This window comes from Caloenas nicobarica, chromosome 6 (assembly GCF_036013445.1).
Source record: "Caloenas nicobarica isolate bCalNic1 chromosome 6, bCalNic1.hap1, whole genome shotgun sequence".
NCBI classification, from domain to species: domain Eukaryota; kingdom Metazoa; phylum Chordata; class Aves; order Columbiformes; family Columbidae; genus Caloenas; species Caloenas nicobarica.
The window spans coordinates 35968291-35988532 of NC_088250.1; the positions used below are offsets into that span (position 1 = coordinate 35968291).

The 20242-nt window shown below is 42.4% G+C and overlaps 1 protein-coding gene across 1 annotated transcript in view; it reads left to right on the top strand.

Moving 5' to 3' along the window:
- THSD7B (thrombospondin type 1 domain containing 7B) overlaps window positions 1-20242 on the top strand; it is a 314098-nt gene that overhangs the window by 262621 nt on the left and 31235 nt on the right. The window contains exons 17-18 of the mRNA XM_065637807.1: window positions 18099-18232; window positions 18978-19131. Coding sequence (XP_065493879.1) covers window positions 18099-18232; window positions 18978-19131 — 288 coding nt within the window. The remainder of the gene's footprint in view (window positions 1-18098; window positions 18233-18977; window positions 19132-20242) is intronic.

A 20242-nucleotide genomic window follows, 5' to 3' on the forward strand; every position in this document is an offset into this window, starting at 1 on the left:
GTGTAAACAAATTAAATATGCTGATATAAAACTCAATTGTGTAATAAACATAGAGAGCTTGCCTGCCCCTTTAATGTGTGGGAAGAGCACAGTCAATGGCCGGAGAAGCCAGGGGAGAGAAAGTAATGTGATATTTGAATGGTATGATCCCATTTTCTGTCAAAGGCTGGATAAATCTGAATGTCCTTTATGTTGGGGGCTTCAAGGGTGTGTGGGGGGTGTGTTGCCCAGGCTGTTTCTGAATGGGAGTTTGTGCTGTATTTAACACCAGCCGTATCATCCGGCTGCCAGGGCGGTGGGAGGAGTGAAGTACTGGTGTGAAAAGGCTTCTGGAGCTGAGCGGTGTCTACTGGGGTTCATAACAGTTCCTGAACACATAAAGGGCATAAATATAAAAGAAAGACGGCAGTTATACAGGATGGGGCCCAGGGGTGTAGCTAGGGTAATGGGGTGGAATTAAGAGTGAAGATAGAAGAGGACTATACGGAAAAATCTTCCTAGCTAATCAACCTATACAACAATGCCCTTTTCAGATGGAAAGAGCTATTGAAATGAGAGCAAGCTAATTCTTCTTTCAAGAGTTTCTCAAGTTCGTTAGGTACTATCAGAGGCCCGGGTTTGGATTACTACTGTGTGTAATTCTGCTGATGGAGCAGGGCTATGGAGAAGAACCATGTGCATGATATAAAGTGTGTGTGGGAATGGCCCCGTTATTTCTGCCGCGTTAGACGGATGGAGAACGCGACCTCGCTGGAGACGTGCTTATTCCTGCCTGCTGTTGTTCTGTCTGCACTTTGCAGCGTGACGTCCTGCAGAGTTGCGTGAACACGTTGACGTGTTTGGGCTGCAATGCAACAGCATCTGTAGAGATAAAATAGGGTTGCATGGGTGAAGCCCTCTGCTCCTTGGCGGCAGTGGCTGGATTCAGTGCTGTGCCGTGTGGGTACAGCTGTGCCGTGGTCGCTTGCTGAGTTGTGTTGAGTACAGTCAAACTGCCTGTAACGTGTCCTGGGGTACATTTTTTCCTGCTGGACCCAGAGCAAATTTAAATAGAATTTCGCAAAGAAAACAATCCAAAAGAGACAACGTGGCAGAGTAAAGTATGAATGCTTAGTATAACGTTGCTTTGGGAAAACCAAGAAAGTTAGACTTCTATAGGCATTCAGTCCAGGGGGGGCTAATTCCCAGCAAAAATAAGCATTCTTACCATTAGAATTATTAAAAACGTCAGTTGTTATAAACAGATATTCTGTAAAGAAATCTGACTGCATGTATTAATGCACCCAGCTAAGATGAGGTTATCTTACTGTATCCTGGTTTGTTCTCTGTATTTTGGAACTGCCATTACACCTGTGCTGGAGATCACTGGGGTCTCCCTTCAGTACTTAACCTCATTTTCTTTAAGCCTCCCATAATTTTTCCCCAAGGAAAGGGATATTTTAGCTGCTGTGGCACCTAACCTCATCCCCAGGAGGTCTTAAAAGCACCGCCATTAAAACAGTGTCAGTTATTGGTGTTTTCTCTGCCCCAGTGTCCGTTATCAGTATTTTCTCTGCCCCAGTCCTCCCCACTGGTGATGTGTCTTGTCGATGCCAGGAGCGCAAACAGCTTGAAGACCGTAATTTTTGGAAAGCATTAAAGTGTCTTTTCCAGTGGGCACATAGGAGAATTGAGGCCCCTTTCTCTCAGGGTGACCATGTGAACACCGCGATTCCTCGCACTCTTGTACATGCCAACAGCTTCCAATTGCTGCTGCTTTTTGTGCCTGGTCCAAGGGGCTGCAGTGGTAGTAACAGAGGACTCTGATGGCTTTCCATGACAGACAGTTGACATTTCTGAGTACATGTTCCCATTTTTGGGTGGAAATCTCAAGTGCCAGCAGTGGGGACATGTCTGACGTCTTTTGTGTGTTGCGTAAAACTGTGCAGCTCCTGCCTAGTGTGCAATAAGGCTTTTTCCTTAGTTGCTTAGTTTTCACTCTGCAGTGCTCAGGTGCAGCCACAATCATTTTCTTTGGATGAGTGAGGAAGGGAGGGAAATCCCTTTTCGTTTTGTGTGGGAAGCCCTGCTGTGGAGATGCTCATGGAGACCCAGCTACCCACTCATGTTCATTGTGTTTAACAACTCATCCTGCTCCAGAGTCATCCATCCAACACATGGGGGAAGCCAGGCAGGAACAGAGAGGCATAAATTTTGTGGTTTGGTTTTTTGGTTTTTGGGGGCTTTTTTTGTTTTTTTTAATTTTGAATATCCTGAGTTTTGCTGGTCAGCATCAAGCATTGGAACAGGCTGCCCAGGGAAGCGGTTGAGCCACCATCCCTGGAGCTGTTTAAAAGATGCGTAGATGAGGTTCTTAGGGGCATGGTTTAGAGGTGGACTTGGCAGTGTTAGGATTAACGGTTGGACTTGATGATCTTAAATGTCTTTTCCAGCCAAAATGATTCTATGATTCTATCATGGTGATGAATCTGGTTTGGTTTCATTTGTGTCCAGCATTTGCCTGAGTTAGAAAGTCAGGCATTGTCCTTGAGAAGCATCGTGTGCCATAATTAAAAGGGAAACACATTACCTCAGGCTCCTGTTTTCCTCCAAATTGTAATGTCTATTGGTTTTATTATGAAAAATGTTTCCATGTCTAAATATACACAAGTACAAATACCAGTGTTACTCAGTTGATTGGGTTTTTTTCATCTCCATGGTGCACAAAAGGGAATTTGTTTAGCACTTTTTCTCTCTGATAATTTCTGTTGATATAATAGAAGGTAACAGAAGGCAGCTGAAAAACAAAACAAAACACAACAACCCTAACTATTATTTATACCAAATGCAGTGGATTTTTCAGTGATCGCTACCCAGGGTGTATTTCTCTATACCCATCTGAAACAATGTTCTGCATGTCGGTCCTTCACAGTCTAGCCCTGTCAACGTTTGGCAATTAAAAATGTTATTTGCAAACTGTCTGGTATCTATATGATAAACACTGAGAGGAATTTAATGCCATGCTTAAGTATTTTTAAATGGAACTTCGAGTGAGCAATTACTTTCTTTGCTGTCTAGTGTTTGTCTCTAAGTTATTCATTGGTCTAAATGAAAAGGCAATGAAATGTGGATTGTTTCTCAGTTCGGCATACACGGGCAATGAGGATTCTTTGTGTACAAAAGCAACCACAGAAATGCATGTGCCTGATCTCCACGCTGGTGTGTGGCCGCACGGTGGGAGAGGCTTTGAAACAAAGCGAATGGAGCTTGACTCTAATGCCTGCAAAGGAAATATTTCCAAAAGTGACGGTGTAAAATAAGCTGAAAATAATGGGAGCGTTGTCAGTTGTTCGTACGTAGAGCAAACAATGGCACTAATGTCAATATTAAACTGTCAGTTGATAGGTATAAAAGCATTAGCCTTTTAAACGTTGCTTCTTCTCCAAGTATTCATGCAATCAGAAGCTGTTCCAGGACTCACCAAACCACAAAGGGGTTGAGATGAGGTAGAGCCCAGCCGGGCTCCATGTATTTCCCACTGCAAAGTAACTTTGGTGTTGCCTCTGTCCTGCCTCAGCCGCTGTTTGCTTTGTGCTGTACTTCGTCAAGTGTTTGTAAAACACAGTGAGCCTTTTCCTCCAGTATTTTCCTTTGTCTTTTCCTTGCCTTTACCCCTTTCTGTGTCACTGCCAGTGTTCCTTGTTACCAGATTTCTCCTCTTTTTCTTGTTTTCACTGAAATGCATTTCTGTACAGTGAATATTTGCGCTTCTTTGCACACATGCAGTTACAGTTGTTCCCTCTATTTTCTCTCTTTTCACTTTCCTGTCGATATTTATTCTTACTGATGTCCATGCATATATGCGTATACTTGTCCGTGTGCCAGGTACTACACGCTGATCCACAGGAGGGACACTGAGGCATTGCTAGGCAAGGGGTCTTAGTAATAAAAACCAGCAGGAGCAGTTGGCTGAGAAGCAAACTAAAGACCTGGAAGCCTCTATCCAGAGGCGGGAGAGTCCAACTTGCATTCTCAAGTATGCCGTCTATTTTACCCGCATGAGTTACGGCTGAGAAATGGCAGAAGACATTGATGAACAGATGCAGCCAAGAGAATGTTTGCTTTATTTAAATAATTGCTTTTTTTGTTTTCCTCCTCCATCCTGCATGCTACTGGCAACGTCATGACCCAACTAAAAAGGTTATTCTCTGCTCAGTTCCAGCCCCTCTCTTGGTTACAGCTTAGTAGCTAGAGCTAATACAGTAAAGAAAATATTGTCGTCTTTGTGAGATTATTGTTTATGGGATGATACATGATCTGGCTGAACTCCAGTGAGCTTCTGATCTATAGTATAGACTGTTGGGGTTTTTTTAACAACTTCTCAAAATGCATATAAAATCCACGCAGGCACACTACCTCCCTTCAACATACGATTTATATTTTAAGTATGTAGTATGAGTTAATAAATGTGGTACTCACTTAATGATTAGAAGTCTGCTGTGCTGTTCCTCATTCAGAGCTCCCAAGGCCAGATGTAGACCATGATGATGATGATGATGGTCTGTTTTGACCTCTTGTATGGCATAAGCTACTGGATTTTGCAGGCAAATCCCTGCCTACTCGTGAAGTGGGAGCCGGTTTGTAGAATGGCACCCCACATTGGCATGCACTTCAGCTGAAGGATTTACCCTGGATAAACTGATACAGTAATTAATTTCCTTCATGCTTAGAAAGTTCTCTTTTTTCGTAACTCGAATATGAATTTGTCTAACTGCAACTCTCAGCCTTGGGAATGTATATCTTCATCTGCTAGCTTAAAAATAGCTTTTCTAAAATAAATCCTCTATGTACAGTCCCCAAACCGATTGAGTCTCCTTTTCCCCACCTCTCACCAGAAACAAAGAGGTAAGTTCCTTCCATTTGTTGCTGTAAGACAAGTTTTTCAGATATCTAATTCTATTTCTGGGTTTCCTTTAACCACTCTGTCATTAACCGTGTTACTTTTACAATGAAGAACTAGGACTGTAGGCAGTATTTTAACAGTGCAGTTAATATTTAATATAATGGTAATTCCACTGCCCTATTTCTGAATGAGGTAGAAGAGAGTCCCTGGTTTCCAAAATGCAGTCTGGCAGTCTGTGATTTATTCAAGATAATGGAGCTCATTGATGCTACAGATAGGTAGTGTCAAGCTGCTGGAAGATCTCTTTAAAGCTCTCTCAGGTGTCTTTCTGCTGCTCTGCATTTGGTATGATACAGCAGAGTTATTTCTTTTTATGACTCAGTATTGCTATTTTATCTGACAATTATACCATGTTCCATTGACAGACCTGCCATCATATAGATTGTCACTAATTATACTAGTGTTTTAAATGTTTACCTGTAAAGCAACAGTGGAAATGGCACCACTCATCTTGACAATTTGATTCTGGTCTTATTAATTCTACTGTCATCTGTTGGCTCTCAGTTGGTTCAAATCCTTCAACTTTCCCCTAAAGTTGAGTGCACACGTCTGGACATGGTTCCCTGAGCCAAAACTGTCATAGCTGAAGTGGTGCTTCGGTGTTTTACAGACTCTACGTTTGTCTTTTCTTTTTACGACATTATAGAATCACATTCTCGTTATAGTTCTGCACAGTTTCTGGATCCAGGGCAGTGGTACCACTAAGGGGCTGGTTATCTCCCATCTTGTGTTGCCATTGTTGACTGGTCGGTCTCTCATCGCTGTAGTTCTGTATTTCTCTTTCGACCTGTTTTTTCAGTCCATTTTTTCCGATTCATAAAGCCCATTTTGTATTCTTTTCCTGTCCTCTCATTGCCTCACCGTCCCTCTCACCTTGACAGCATCCACAGAGTCGATAAGAATCACTTTCAGTCAGCCCGCCCCAAATCAACGAAAACAAGGAATATGACTGGATACAGGACATAAAGCTCTGCAGAGCCATGAGTGAGATTTCTTGCCCATTTTACACTATTAACTATTCAGAGTATGATGTTTCAACATTGTACTCACAGAGTATTAGATTCATCCAGACCATATTTCCATAGCTAGTGTGAAAGTCTTACTAAAGTCAACATAATACCTGCCTTTTCATCCCTATCCACGACATCTGTTATCCTGTTACCAAAGAACATCGGAATAATTTCACACAGTTTGTTCTTGACAAACCCGTGCTGCCTGCTGCTCATCTCCTGGTTATTTTCTGCTGCTTATACATAACATCTGTAGAAAAAATTTTTCCAGGAATAAAGATTTATCTGGCTGTTATGCAGTTCTCTGTTTTCCCTCGCCCCGCCTTTCCTTGTCCAGCTCTCCCATATTGCATCTTCTGAAGGATGCTGTGCAGTCTTCTCCATCATTCCTAAATAATCTAGCTGACCCAGGAGTTATTTCAAGTGTCTCTTCCAGTTTTCCCTCCTTGTTGGCCAGACTTTCTGAGCCAATGCCCATCATAAAAAGTTTGTCTTACCTTTCTTTCCCTTCACCCTGATGGGGATCTTTCATTTCCTACCATTCCCTCTATTGTAAATGGACTATTTTTAGTGTTGGGCTTTCTCTGCGTGGTTCCTGCAGTGAGTAAGGTGATTGCCTTTTTTTATTTCTTTCCTTTCAGATCTACCATTCAGCTTCAGTTTCTTCTCTCTGCCTTTTAGTTTTCCTCTCCTCTCGGCTATGGGCTGTCTGAGTGAATACTTTCAGACCATTTGCATGAGCTCTAAATTACTGTGTCCTCTAATTTGTACCACATGCTATTTGCTCTGTTGCATTATTTAATTCTCTAAAAGGTTTCAGGTGGAGTGGTTTGTGTGTAGGACACCCTGCAAAGCACAGCTGTGTTGCGTAGTCTCCATATGCACTTACCTTCCACTTTTTCCTTTTACATGCTGGTTTGGGAAGCAGCATTTTTCACTCCATTATTTCCAGAACCATGGACGCGTGAAGGCGGGTGCTCTGGGGAATGGCAGAGGTGTGAGAACTGCTGAATCACCCATGCCCTGACATCCCCTTCCCGAACACCACAGCATTTCAGAGCAGGACTCGGCGCTCTGGTGGTGGCAATTATGGGGTGTGTTACGCACTGGTACACGAACCAAGAAGGAGTTCTGCTTTCTGGCGGGGTTCCCATAGTCAGACACTCACAAACTCCTTAAAAACAAGGCACAAAGAAGACAGAAATACGTGCTAAATGCGTATTTTGTGGAACATGGACAAATGTGTATGTAGAGTTATGTGGTCATTTCTTGTCAGATTTATTCCAAAAATATCTATTTGTTTTTATTAACCAGCAGCATATAAATAGGCGCTATTGATGTACATTTTAAATAAATAGGTACTTCAGCAAAAACTCACCATGATCAATACTTCTTTTTTTCCTAAATTTTACTGATATGCCTATAAATGTTGAGACACTCCTTGCTTGCTATAGCATGACCCAAACAGTGCAAATCAGGAGAAGACTTCCCATTGATTCACATGGATTTGTACAGCTCCATATAAAGCATTAACCTCAAAATAGGGGCTAATGATAGAAATGCAGGAATCTGAAAAATATATATATTCCCTGCTCTGAAAGAAAGGAATGGAAATGCAGAAGATACCCGGAACTACTGAGGCAGCAGCCACCCCGCAGGGCAGTGGCTCACAAGCGCTTCCCTCTTATCTTTTGGCTTGGGGACAGTTCATGTACATTCTGATGTTTGAGGCAGGTTGGGTAGAATTTAACTTTTGGCTCAAGGGAGCTTTTAGTTGATTAAATATGGATGTTCTTGCTGGGGAGCAGTTGCAGGTAGAAGCACAGTTTCTCTCTGCAGCGCATCGTTTTCTTGAACAGATGCATTTGGGAAAGAAAACTCGTCTCTTCTGTGCCTAAATCTTTTCTGCCTGGATCCGCCTGTAAGAAATATCAACAAAAACTCTCATATCGTAACAGTTTCAGGATTGTAGCTGCCTTCAAATCTGTGAATTCAGCTGGCTTGTCACAAGGCTGGCCTCTCAGCAGCACTTCTTGGAGGTCTGCGTTACCTGTAATTATACGGAGAAAATTGCTCAAGTTAATGCCGCGTCTAAACGCAGTACTAACATCTGCCTGTCTTGGCAGTAAGACAGCTACCATAAATACGCGATGCAACAGGCTGTCAAATATCCTGGCTTCTGCAGTAACTTGCCCTTCTAAGGAGTTTTTCCCCGGCTCTATTTACTAATCAGGCTGTGGGTGATCTTTCCGAGCTGTGAAGCTCTGGGATCTGTCACGCGTCCATCAGCGTCTGTCCTGCTCTCCCTACGAGCATCCTGGTCTGTCCAGATGCTGCTGAGGAGGAATCAGACCTGCTGCTGAGCAGACTGCGGGGAGAGTGACAGTCTCATCCTAATGAAACAATCAGTTTACGAGCTGTTTGCATTTTTATTCCTGCTTTTGCAGGAAGCTAAAACCTGGCTGTTTATTGCTGTAACTGCGGGAAGCCCCAGGAGCAGTTTGCAGTTCTCTCTGCTTCAAGCCTTTGGTGTAGTCTCATCGAAGTGCCTTTCAGAAAACATAACTTCCAACAGCCTGGCACTTCCCAATCTCTTCTGTTTCTTGTCTATCATGCTATCAATCAAATTGTTCTTGTCGGCTAACCAGTTTTAAATCTCGTGTGGAAAAATCGTGAGGCCGAGTTCGTACTCTGTAAGGACAAATGTGTGACTGCTCTGCCACGCTAATTCATTCTTGCTCAAGACATGAAAATAAACTGATAGAATATCAACTTGAAGTTTTTAGACCTTGAAATGATTTAAAATCTCTTAAAAGAAAGACTAGGGCTGAAACTTTGTCTCCAAGGCATCATTTTTAACTTATCAGTAAGCTATGATGGTCTTTTCTTTAAATTGCCTTTTGTACAGATGCCTACAAAGAAAGTGCTTCTTTGGGACTGTCTGTGTTAAGTACTGGCATTTATTTCATTTCATGAGACAGATGGCTTGGCTTCTGGATCTAGTAATCACTGGCTCATATCCCACTGGGGCAGGTATTTGACCTCCTGAAATGCTGTGATTTGGTGTGGGGCAGAGGATGATGTGAGATGGACCCGACCAGCGCAGCTCCCGCGTTGACACCAGAACCCTGGAGATCTGGGTGTCAGCCAGCCCTGCATGGCCCTTCCTATAGGATGTACATATGCTGTATGCCCATGCTATCGAATTTTTATCTTTTTTTTTTTTATATATATAGTGAAATCTACTTTGAGTTACCGATGGCGTTCATGGAGTTTGGGTCCCACCTGATAAAGGGCAGCTGGCTGCGTGCCGCCTGGCATGTCACCTGCAGGCTTACTACAGACGCTGCCACCCAATTAAGATTTAAGTGTCTGAAAGCCTTTCATATCTGTTGTGATTGATATTCCATAATTGTGGGGTTTCTTACCAGATTTCAGGTTAAGCTTCATAGATTTTTTAAAATTTTATTATTATATTAAGGCTTTGATCGTGGGACACACTGATGAAATCCAGAGGATTGCTGGATGAAGCTGAATGAACTCTGCTTTATTCTTCAGCATAGTTGTGCTTTCATTCACTCACAAATAAATGCCTGATTTCTGCTTGAGGGATTTTTATTTTCTTCTGAAAGATGGGGAAATTGAAGAATTGAATACAATTTTATTTTAAGCAGATTTTCTGCTTTTCTTTTTCTTTGCAATATTATCATACAGCAGCTAAACTAATGAATATATAATTTTCTTTCCTTTCTGCTTGTCATGCCCTGCTAACATGGACATCTACAAAGGCTCAGGTTGGTGTTGCAATCTGTCTTCATCTTATCTTATTGTTCTCATTTAGTAAAAAGGGGCTTCGATGTTGTTCTTCATCAATCAGCTTTTTTTCCCTTCCTCTCTTAAAACAGAATCCAACATTATTACTACATAACAGATTCATCCAGAAAGGTGCCACATTTGTTTGTTACCCCTGAAACTATCCTTCAGCTGCAGCAAAATGTGCTATTTCAAAGACATGGGACATTGATTTATTTAGATCTCCTTTAAATTTGCTATGCTTGCCTGGCTTTGTGACAGGGAGACAGCAGAAGCTACAGCACCTACACCTTCTGGAATAAGCAAAAATACAGTGAAATTCTCACTAACGAGATTCTGCCTTGTTTTAGACCCCCGTATTTGACAACATAATAAAATGGCATTTGTTAATATCTCATCTAGATTCATTATTTTCTTGATAGTGAAGAAACATAATTTAAAAATAAAACAAAAAGCAGAGCCACAGGAACATTCCCCCATTCACACTTTAACATCTCAATTTTTTTGTGTAACTCTGAGACTAAATTGTCTTGCCTGAGTATTTCAGGTAAAAATAAATACCCGATGTCTGCTTGATAACTGCAGGTTTGTACTCCGGGCTGTGTTCTGTTCCTCAAAGGCTGTAATGACAGTAAAACCAGGGAGGCAGGTTCAGGGCTGTAGGAGCTGCACCATTCTCCCTTATTTTCTCACACTGAATGATGCCAACTTTGTATTTTAATCTCCAGAAAGGGGCACTCATGCTTTACCATATCACAGCTTGGTGGTTTTAATGCCTGCACCAATCTTACAGAAAATAAAACCACTTACCACTAGTAAATATGAATTAATAAACCTTGCTGAGCAACATGTTAGTTCTATAAATGTGAGCTGTAATGACGAGTTCGGCAGAGTTTGCTTCAATTAACTTTTTAAACAAGGCATTTTCTATTCATTGCGCTTAAGAATTTGAAATACAGCGGTGTCTTTGCATATTTAATCATCCATTAGAAGAAAATAAGGGATTTACTGGGAGCGTTTTTTAAAGCCCAGCGCGAGACTAGATACAGTAAAAGCATCTAAAGGCCATGGTGAGGGAATGCAGAACATCCAGGTGTCTCTACAGCAGCATACTCTGCAACTTTCCAAATTTTTCCTCTTTTCCTTTTCCTCACTTTACAGGCAGAATTTTACAGTGCTGCTTTGTTTCGATGGCTTCATCCCGAAAGGTCTCTATCTGAATTTTTCAGTATCTGATTTTAAGCTGAGATATCATGCAGTTAGTGCAAGAAATAGGACATTTCCAGATTCAGTCCCCCGCTCCCTGAGGGCTCCCTCGCCAGCCTCTAATAAATCACTTAATTCTCCGTCCTCAGTTTTCTCATGTGTAAATTGGGATTAAAGTTGAGCGCTCAGGCTATAAATAGATAATCAAGAGCTGGGGAAACTTCAGAGGATTGGTAATTGTTTCCTACTCAGTGAGAATCATTTTTCGGCAGTGTTTCGCAAGGCTGTCACCATGGTCAGTCCCTTAGGGTGATGGGGAAGGGTCTGTTTCTGTAGGAGCTTCCACACTGTCCGCAGGGCAGAGACTGGAAATCGGAACGTCTTTCTGTCTGTGTTACAGTAATCATTGCCCTGACTCTCAATGCGTATTTTGTACTTAAAATAAAATTGATCCCATCCTTTTGCCAGCTAGGAAGTTTTAGGCAGGTCTAGGTTCTCTAGAAGCTTGGTTGAAGGCTTTTCATAACTTTATGGAAGTTCTTATTGATTTTCTTTTTTCCACACCACAAAGGAAGTAAAAAAATACTAACTCCTTTGATTTGGATATAAATGAAAACTAAAAGTGCTGAATTTGCTTCGTGAAGATTTGTGCAGGTATCTGCTAGAAGCATAAAAAATTCAGGAATTCCAGTAAATTCAGAAGTCTTACCACATGCTGATCTATTCAAACTTTTGTGCCGTATGTTATTCCTGAACAATATTTTTTTAATTTTGGTGGCATTCACAGCATCCACATACCTAAAGACAAGTATTCATCGCTGAAACAGCTGCTTTGCAAAATCCAAAATGCTTGAAAATTAATTGTACAATCAGTTTTAATACTGGGAGCGGTTAGCATATTTCTGGCGATTGGGATCAATACATAAACTAGCATGAAATAAAATCAATTTTATTTTAAAGAGAAATATTTAATGTTGAAATTTTAATGAGGTCATTTCTGTGATGTAGTGCTTATTAATGTGTGAGTACTTGTCCTTCAGATATACAGTTAATTTGGTAAAGCTTTTAAATGCATGCTTAGATCTGCCAAATCAAACATGCACTTAAGTAATTAACAAAGTAAGCACTCTATTTTGAGTTCAGTTTTAAAGAATTAAATAGAAGAAATTCATTATCAGAAATTATCTGGTTTGGATTAAATGGAATGTGAAGGCAGCAGTAGAACATTGCAAAAATTGTTCAGTTAATGCATGGACACCTTACGGCCAGAAAAGAGATTTGGATGAACTAGATGGAGTCGACGTAGAAGTCGCATTTGCAGGTGATTGCAATGGGTGGATGCCTTTGCAGCTCTCTGGATCCGTTTGTTGCAAGAGAAGCGCTGGCTGTGGTCCCACTGCTGCCTCTTGCAGCCTGGATGTGCAGGGAGCAGAAATGTGCATACGCAAAAAGTATTAAAAGGGTATTAAAGCATTAAAATTGCTGGCCAGTCTCAGTAGGAGTGGTTTTAATATCTATGCTTGAATTTCCTTACCAGCAAGTGTCTTTGCAAACCAGAGCAAATCAGCTCTGTTTCCCATATAAGGTCATTTCTAGCTTTAATGTTATTCACAGTGCTCTCCGTAGTTTAAAAGTAGGTTGTTATTTCTTCAGTTCTGGCTGTTTCATGTATTAGGTCTAATGTAACCTTGGTATAAGGGTAGCGATGTGAAATGAACTTATATTAGCAATGAATTTAGTCCATTTTTATTAGAAATGAATAGCACAGAGGTTGTCCTCGGGGTCTCAAGCTACTGCTACAGTGATCAGTTTGGTTGCTCTAATATAATAAGCAGATATTGACTTTAGTTGAGGTGAACACCAAGATTTACTGTCATGAAAGCTAAAATATTGACTGAGGCAAAACCAGAGTCAATATTTACCTTGAGGGACAATAAATCTTGATGTTCACTGAAATATGAAGTCACTATGATTTTCAGAAGCATTGAACCTCGTTCTAGTTTACTCTGCAGGTGCTTATCAGAAGAGCTACCTGAAATATAGGTATGAATTTCTTTTAATGAATCACATCAGTTGAGCAAGCGCAGTCATCCCTGTATGTCCTTTTCAAGGTCAGTATTATTCCTGACCTACATGTAAGTAAATAAGTTACAGAACATTTTAAATCACACCAAAGCTCTCTGATGGTTAGATATTTGGACTTCTCATTAAAATGCAAGTTTCAGTGTTTGAAAGACAAAATAAATATATTAGCATTTATTTATCTTGTTGAAGTAACAGTCGACTTCAAGATACTTTATCAAGGACTCAGGGTTTGCATTGGAGTGAGTTGGAGCTGGCTTATTTTATTAGGGCAAAGCTATAGCAGTTTATCTCTTTAAAAGTAGCTTTTGTCCTTCTTTAATTTATTTAGAATTGTGCCTATCACCTTGATTTAGGATTGAGGTGTCCATGTATTCCAGATGAATCGTTGCTACAAAGAGTGATACAAAGAGTAATAATCAAAGTCAGCAGCAAAACTGTTGTTGAGGTATCATTTCACCCCTTGGCTCATTTGAGCCCTAAACCCAGCAGGTGAATATGAATAAAAACTGAGGAAAGAAGTTAATTTCCTAAAACGCCAAATGTATTTTGACTGTGTTTATTTCTTGGAAGGGTTAAAGGTGAGGTGCTAAGGGATGGAGCCAGGCTGGTCCCTTGGGCGCTGAGCTCTGCACGGGTCAGGTGTCTGCAGCTTCCAGCAGAACAACGGGTCCCGGTGCCCATCGCCTGGACTTCAGTTAGTTTCTGTCCTTCAGGAGATGGATTGTGGTAGCACATATCTGTACGGGCGTTGGGTGGCTCAGTCAGAAGGTTTCTGTAAATGCACTGTCGTCGTGGGTTTGCGTAAGTTTGGGGAAGGGTGAGCATTAAGCAGATTATTTTCAAAGGAACTGTGTTCTTTGTGGTTGGGAAGAGACGTGGCATAGCTGGATGAGAGACTTCTGTATCTGCAGCAGAAGTAGCAGATGTGACGTGGGCCAGAATACTGAGACTGTGTCTAATTTGAAGCTTGGACTACTCTGTGTTGCAGCCAGGAATCCATGGGTGCACATCCCAACCTTCTCCCTTCACTTTGGGTCCCTGGGTTGGGTGAAGAGTGAGGACACCACATCTCATCTCAGCCTCGGTTCAGGGTGCTCCCATGGGGCCAGGAGGTGAGAAGTGCTCCCAGGTCCCCTGGTTAGTGGGATCAAAGAACAGCTAAGGCTTAGCCAAAATCCTTTGAAAATGCGAAATCAAGAGCATCATCTGTTTGACCTTGTTAAGTACCACAGCTGTTAGCAAAAGATAGGAGTAAAAGGCTTTAAAGCTTTTTTTTTTTTTTTAATAAAAAAACCAAAGAATTGGTAGTGATTGAAAGCAAATGATGGTAAGCCAGGAGAGAGAAACAGGATGAAAACATAGTCCTGTGGAGGAAAGGAACACATGCCACCTCATCGAGGTTTTTTAAATGCAAAGACTCACAAATTATCTTCACAGCTTCTGAAATGCAAGCCCACAGAGTTTCACCCGTGGAAATCTTGCATCTCATTGAGACTCCTATTTAAAAGCATAACGGAGTCTACTTGATACATGTTGTGACTTGCTCTGAAGACATCTGTCCGTCCCAATGGTTATTTGCACCTTCCCGGTGTCTCAGAGGTGCTATTGGAGATGGAACTGCAGGGCAGAGCAGAGAGGTTGTTCGCAGAGGGGACGTGCAGTGGTGCCAGCACAATAGCTGAGGAAAACAGGTTATTTGTAACAATTATATTTTGGGGTTTTGGTGACAAGTGTCACCTGGAATCCTAACTGAATGGGAAGTACCAGACGGGTCAGCGGCAGATTGCCCAGGTATTAGGGTATGGCCAGTGTTGTGTGCCTTCCCTCCCCCAGCACAGAGGGGATGTCTGTCTGTCTGTCTGTCTGTCTGTCTGTCTGTCAGAGAGCTGATGGGGCTTCATGTGTTTTCATACCAGCCTGACACAATTAGGCAGCGAATACAGATGCTCTGTTAATGGCTTCATTATTGCAATCTTGCCTGCTCTTGAAGTATCACTTCACATCACACATATTTGTGTCACTGCATATGGAATCTCTGTTTTGTCCTCACGCGTTTCCTCGGATAGATTTTAGTTCACGTGGCATCCCAGCCCTGCCCAAACCCTGACGGATTTCTTAAACAGAAATCACACCAGGTAAACGCCGCAGGAGGTTTTGGCCACCAAAACACAATTGTGGTAAATTCCCGGTGTTAGGCCTCTACTGCCAAAGGCTTTGCAGGTTCAAAGAGGTCTGAGGTTTAACAGATTTTAACGCGGAGCGATGACGGTCACTGAGACACCGGCCTGGGTTGCCCAAGCTCATGGTCACACTCACTTCATGACCTGCGGGATACACAGCCGTACCCTCTAACCTTGAGGAAGGGCTGTTAATTAGAGCAAGGAAAAGGGTCTTTAAATCCCTAAAGCCACAGCTTGTGCCGGGCTGGCCCTGTGCTTGCGGAGGGGCACAGGCAGCACCCGCTCCGTCACCTCCTGGGCTCTTCCAACCTCATCTTCCCCTCCGAAAGTCCGAAGAGCAGGAACGGGCGCCCACCCAGCTCTTAATAAACTTATTAATAGGTTTTACCTCCCTTAACACTGCCTATTGATACATCTCCGCAGGCTGCAGGTTCCCTGCCCACTGGCAGCCAGTTCTTGGAAAGTTTGCGCTTCGCTTTCTCTTGGTTTTGCCTCCCGTCTACAACAAGAGAAACTCTGATCATGCCTAAAGACCACATTTCCCTCTTCAACTAATCGTCTCCTGCAGACAGCAGTATGTTTTGTCAGACAACACAGGCAGAGTGTAGTTCTTCCTTCCCCCCATGGAGCAAGGAAACTAATAAATACTCCCTGTCTCAACATCCATCTCCTGCCTGTCTTTGGGGAATTTGAAGGCTTCGCAGTGCCTAAAGAAGGATTGTTATTCTCCCTGGTAAATGGCTGCAGAAGCCAGTAACTCTCTCCGGCTGACAGGCTGGCCGGGGCAGGACAGTGGCTTCACACTGGGTCTGTTCATGCCGCGTCCCCCCGCGCCCGTGGGTTCCCTCCGTGTTGGTGCTGAGCACCGGTCCTGCTCAGCAGGGACTTCCTCTCTTTGCTCTTGTGTGCACCAGTTTATGTCAGTGAGCATGGCTGCACAGCTAATCAGGACCACTTCTAACCATTCTAATGGTTGGACTCGATGATCTTGAGGGTCTCTTCCAACCAAAATGATTCTATGGTGGCACTTGCTCAGCCTAGGAAACTTACCCTCTATATGCACTTTATACAATACGTAGATACCTATGTGTCATATAGTTAGGCCAAATACCACCACACGCAGGAATCATGAGCCCATATCAAGTGACTGCAGTGCACTGCGATCTTTCACAGACCTTCGTGCAGGCCCCAGCAAAAGCTGGAAATGTCTCACGCCTCCTGCACCCCCGAAAGGCTGCAGGGTGACCCCACTCGCTTGTGCAAGGAGGTTGTTGTACCAAATGTTTCCGCTCTGTGTGTTTGAGCCCTGCCGTAGTAGTCCTAATAAATTTTGCACGTCCTCATGTTCTTTCTGCACAGACTGCAAAAAAGGATCTGTGCTTAATAATACGTAGGAAAAATCATACTAATCTTATTACTGCCTTTGCCCTCTTCGTTCTCCTCCCTTTCCCCTTCCCCTGCATGAAACATGATGCTCTTACCAGTTCATGCCCTGTTTGCCCCCACCAGTCCCAGCTTATATGGTCCTCTCTCCCTTCTTCTTCATCTGTTTTGCACTTTTTAGCCTATCTTACTCTCTCCTCTCTGCTAAACCTATGTACTGCTTTTATAAAGACCCACAGTTAAAATTAGTTTCTGACATTTGCTGTTCCTGGTGGGGGGGGTTCTTCGGCAAGTTATTTTCCTTTCGTTTGGTGTGAAGGTAATTTTCTGATGGGGCCCCAGTTTTGTTTGCTGGCTGGTATCTCAGCCTCCCTGGCCCCCATCTCCAAAATGTTGCAAATAAGTTTTCTTTATTGTTGTGGCCACAACTTGCACAGCCATAATCTTCTATTTTAAAATTAAGCTATAAATTATTAAACCTGTGGCTGAATTACTTGGTTTTGTTGTGGTTTTTTTGGAGGGGTGGGGGAGAGTTGGAGGAAGGCTATTGATTTACAGATATTTTAGTAGTGAGAACTGGACGGCTCCACAGCAGCAAGGCTAAGAAGATTTTGGTGTGTGGAAGAAGAAATTTTAGGTACACTGTGTTTTTTCAGGGCAGCGCATTGTGCTTGATACAAAGCAACAGAGAACACTGTATCTTCAAATCAGCTTTTGCAGACAAACAGGATTCAAAATAAAGAACTTTTATTTATTACTGTAATAGAACTGTTGATGCATTCATTTGTTTAAAATTAAAAATCTGCTGAAGTGTACTGTATCTTAGTGTGCTACTTCTAACAACCTGAATATCCAGCATCTTTTAAAAATGTTTATCAAGCTTTTGGCTATATTTTTTCTCTCTACAGAGATACCATAGTACAGGTGAATACACAGTCGTGTTTGATTAGGAGATGTGTTAGATATAAGTCACTTGCAGGGAAAAAAAAGCATTTATAGTTTTTGTGTACAAAATAATATTTATAGGACACATGAAATTTCATTCTTTTATGGCAAATGACTTACAAGGATATGTTAGAAGCAGAAGTAAATGAGTGCTGGTTTTAAGTTTGTACCTTCTGAAATGTGAAAGGATTCCGTACGTATGGTCCTGATAAATGACGTGTGATAGATTATAGTGAGAGCAATCCGAGCAAATGAAATGGTTATGGAGTTCCTCTTCTGGCTGCAGAAAACAGCTGTTATTTATCCTGTTTCCTAAGATGCTTCATGCATACTACTCTTTATTATATACTTAAAAATCCCTTGGCAAGTCAATAATGAATAAATGAACTTAAAGCTATTACAACACCGTTAGCAGGAGGAGAGTAAGGCAGGATAATTTTCAGTGTACTCTTTCCTGGCTTCGGCTGAGGTGTTTCTGCAGAGACACTAACCTGGGTAGTTCAAGTGAACAGTTCTGATTCTTTCTCCTGGCAGGTGCACGAGGCAGTCCCATGCTACAGCGAGTGCAATCAGTATTCTTGGGTAGTAGAACCGTGGTCTCCGTGCAAAATCAACAGCGAACAAAACTCCCTCCACTGTGGAGAAGGAATACAAACGAGGAAAGTCAGGTGCGTGAAGACAAAAGCACAGGTACTCCACATTAAAAAGAGCTGATACATACTTGCATAAATCTGCAATATCTGGCCATCTGACAGCGAGTACATTGCTGAGTACAGTGTATTTCAATTGAAAAGAAACATGCATTTATGTGCAGCGGTTTACAGGAAAATGGTCTCAGAGATGCAGCCTTGTGTTACGATCAAGATGTCTTTCAGGAAGAAGGCATGATGTTTAAATTAGAATTCTTCAACCTAAATGCCGTATATACATAAAGCCCCCTGAGGTGCAAAGCCTCCATATTCTGATTTTCTAATATTTTCCCCAAGCAATGGCACTGCACACACCAGAGTGATGTTCGTTATTAGCAAGTACTCATTCCCCTGGCATGGGGAAATGCTGAGTTATTTCCAAATGTTTGGATGTTACTAGCAGGAGCACAAAGGTTTGTTCTTGCTGGTTGTTATTCTCTCTTGGCTCATCTGTCAACCGATCAAAGTTAAAATCCCTCTGTATGAAGTGTGAAATGTTTATTTAAAGTACTTATTGAAACCTCCGACTAACAAAAGCACGTTGTGCATGTAGCTGGTTTTGATTTGCATTAACCCTGTTAATTCACCATTTTGACCAGCCGTGCTGCATACAGCTATTATGTTACGTATAGTGTCCTATATGGGGTCGAGCAGACCTGTTGGTATCCGTCGCTTGTGTGCTATGCTGACGATCCTCTGATGAAGATTTCTGTTTTCTGTGTAGGTGTGTGAGTGCTGCTGAGGACCATGGAGGGGAGACGGTGCCCAATGCTCTGTGTAGTCAGGCTGAAATCCCAGATGCGATGCAGAAGTGTAACCTGTACTGTCCCAGTGAGTGCGCGGTGTCTGACTGGGGACAGTGGAGCAAGTGTCCGCAGGTAGGCTCAGCTGCTTGTGTTCCCGTGGCACCGTTCCTCACACGTTGGTCTTCTCTGTCCTTCAGACATTTCATGAGATAGTTATTTTTCTACCGAAGTAAATTATTTTCTGAGGGAAATCAGGCTTAATGGATCCTGCCAGAATGGTTGAATCTGGAGATATTTATATTTCTACAAAGACTGAGCTATAGAAACATAGTAAAACGCATAGATATTACTGTGACAGTTGCTTCAACCCATCTTTCCACTCGGTCTGCGGGAGAGGACCGACGCTAATACAGCAGGGGAAGGGACCAGTATTCTAGCTGCAGTAAGGAATGTCTGTCCAAGGACATATTTGCAGGGTAGGGCTCTGTGAGCGATGCACAACCTGCTGGTAAACCATGGTGGTGGCACCTCCTCTGGACAGGCCGTAGATGTGAGGGAATGGCAGCTCTCCCTTCTCAACAGACACTATTTCTGTCCTCAAAACCTCAAGGGAAGATTTCAGGCAACAGCTACAGAAGGCATAGCAGCAAGATGCCTGAATAATTCGGCATGTCACAAAATGCTCAAAACTTTGTGAATTATGCCGGGATTCAAGCCTCTGCCAAGTGCTCTGTGTTTTCCTAAGTGCGCAGGATGGAAAGAAGCTGCGAATTCTGTCTTGCAAAAACTCTCTGGCCTCAAAGCATGTCATTTCAAGCCCATTGTGTCCCCCTGATCGGTGTTGAAGTAGGTGCCAGGTTTAATCTTGGGGGTTTTGTAATAGACTTGCATGATGTATTTAAGTGACAAACATATATTCATTGCCCCTGTGTTAACAGGGCCATTATCAAAACTCTGAGTGGTTATTGGACAGGCATTTATACTACTGCTGACACAGGTAATTTCCTTCCATAATATTTTGTGTAGCGTATCAATATACTCGGTGAGAACGTGTCAAATAAAATCTTGTGTTTCATTTCCTGCATTCACCTCCTCCTGAGCAGCACAGCTTTGATGAAGTATAACACTCTTGCAACCAATACACGTGCTTGGATACGGTTCAAAGTCCCACTGTGGTTGGGCTGTTCCTTTGCCATTGACTTTTTTTTTTTCAGAGAGCGCTTTACTTCATTTTAGCATGCAG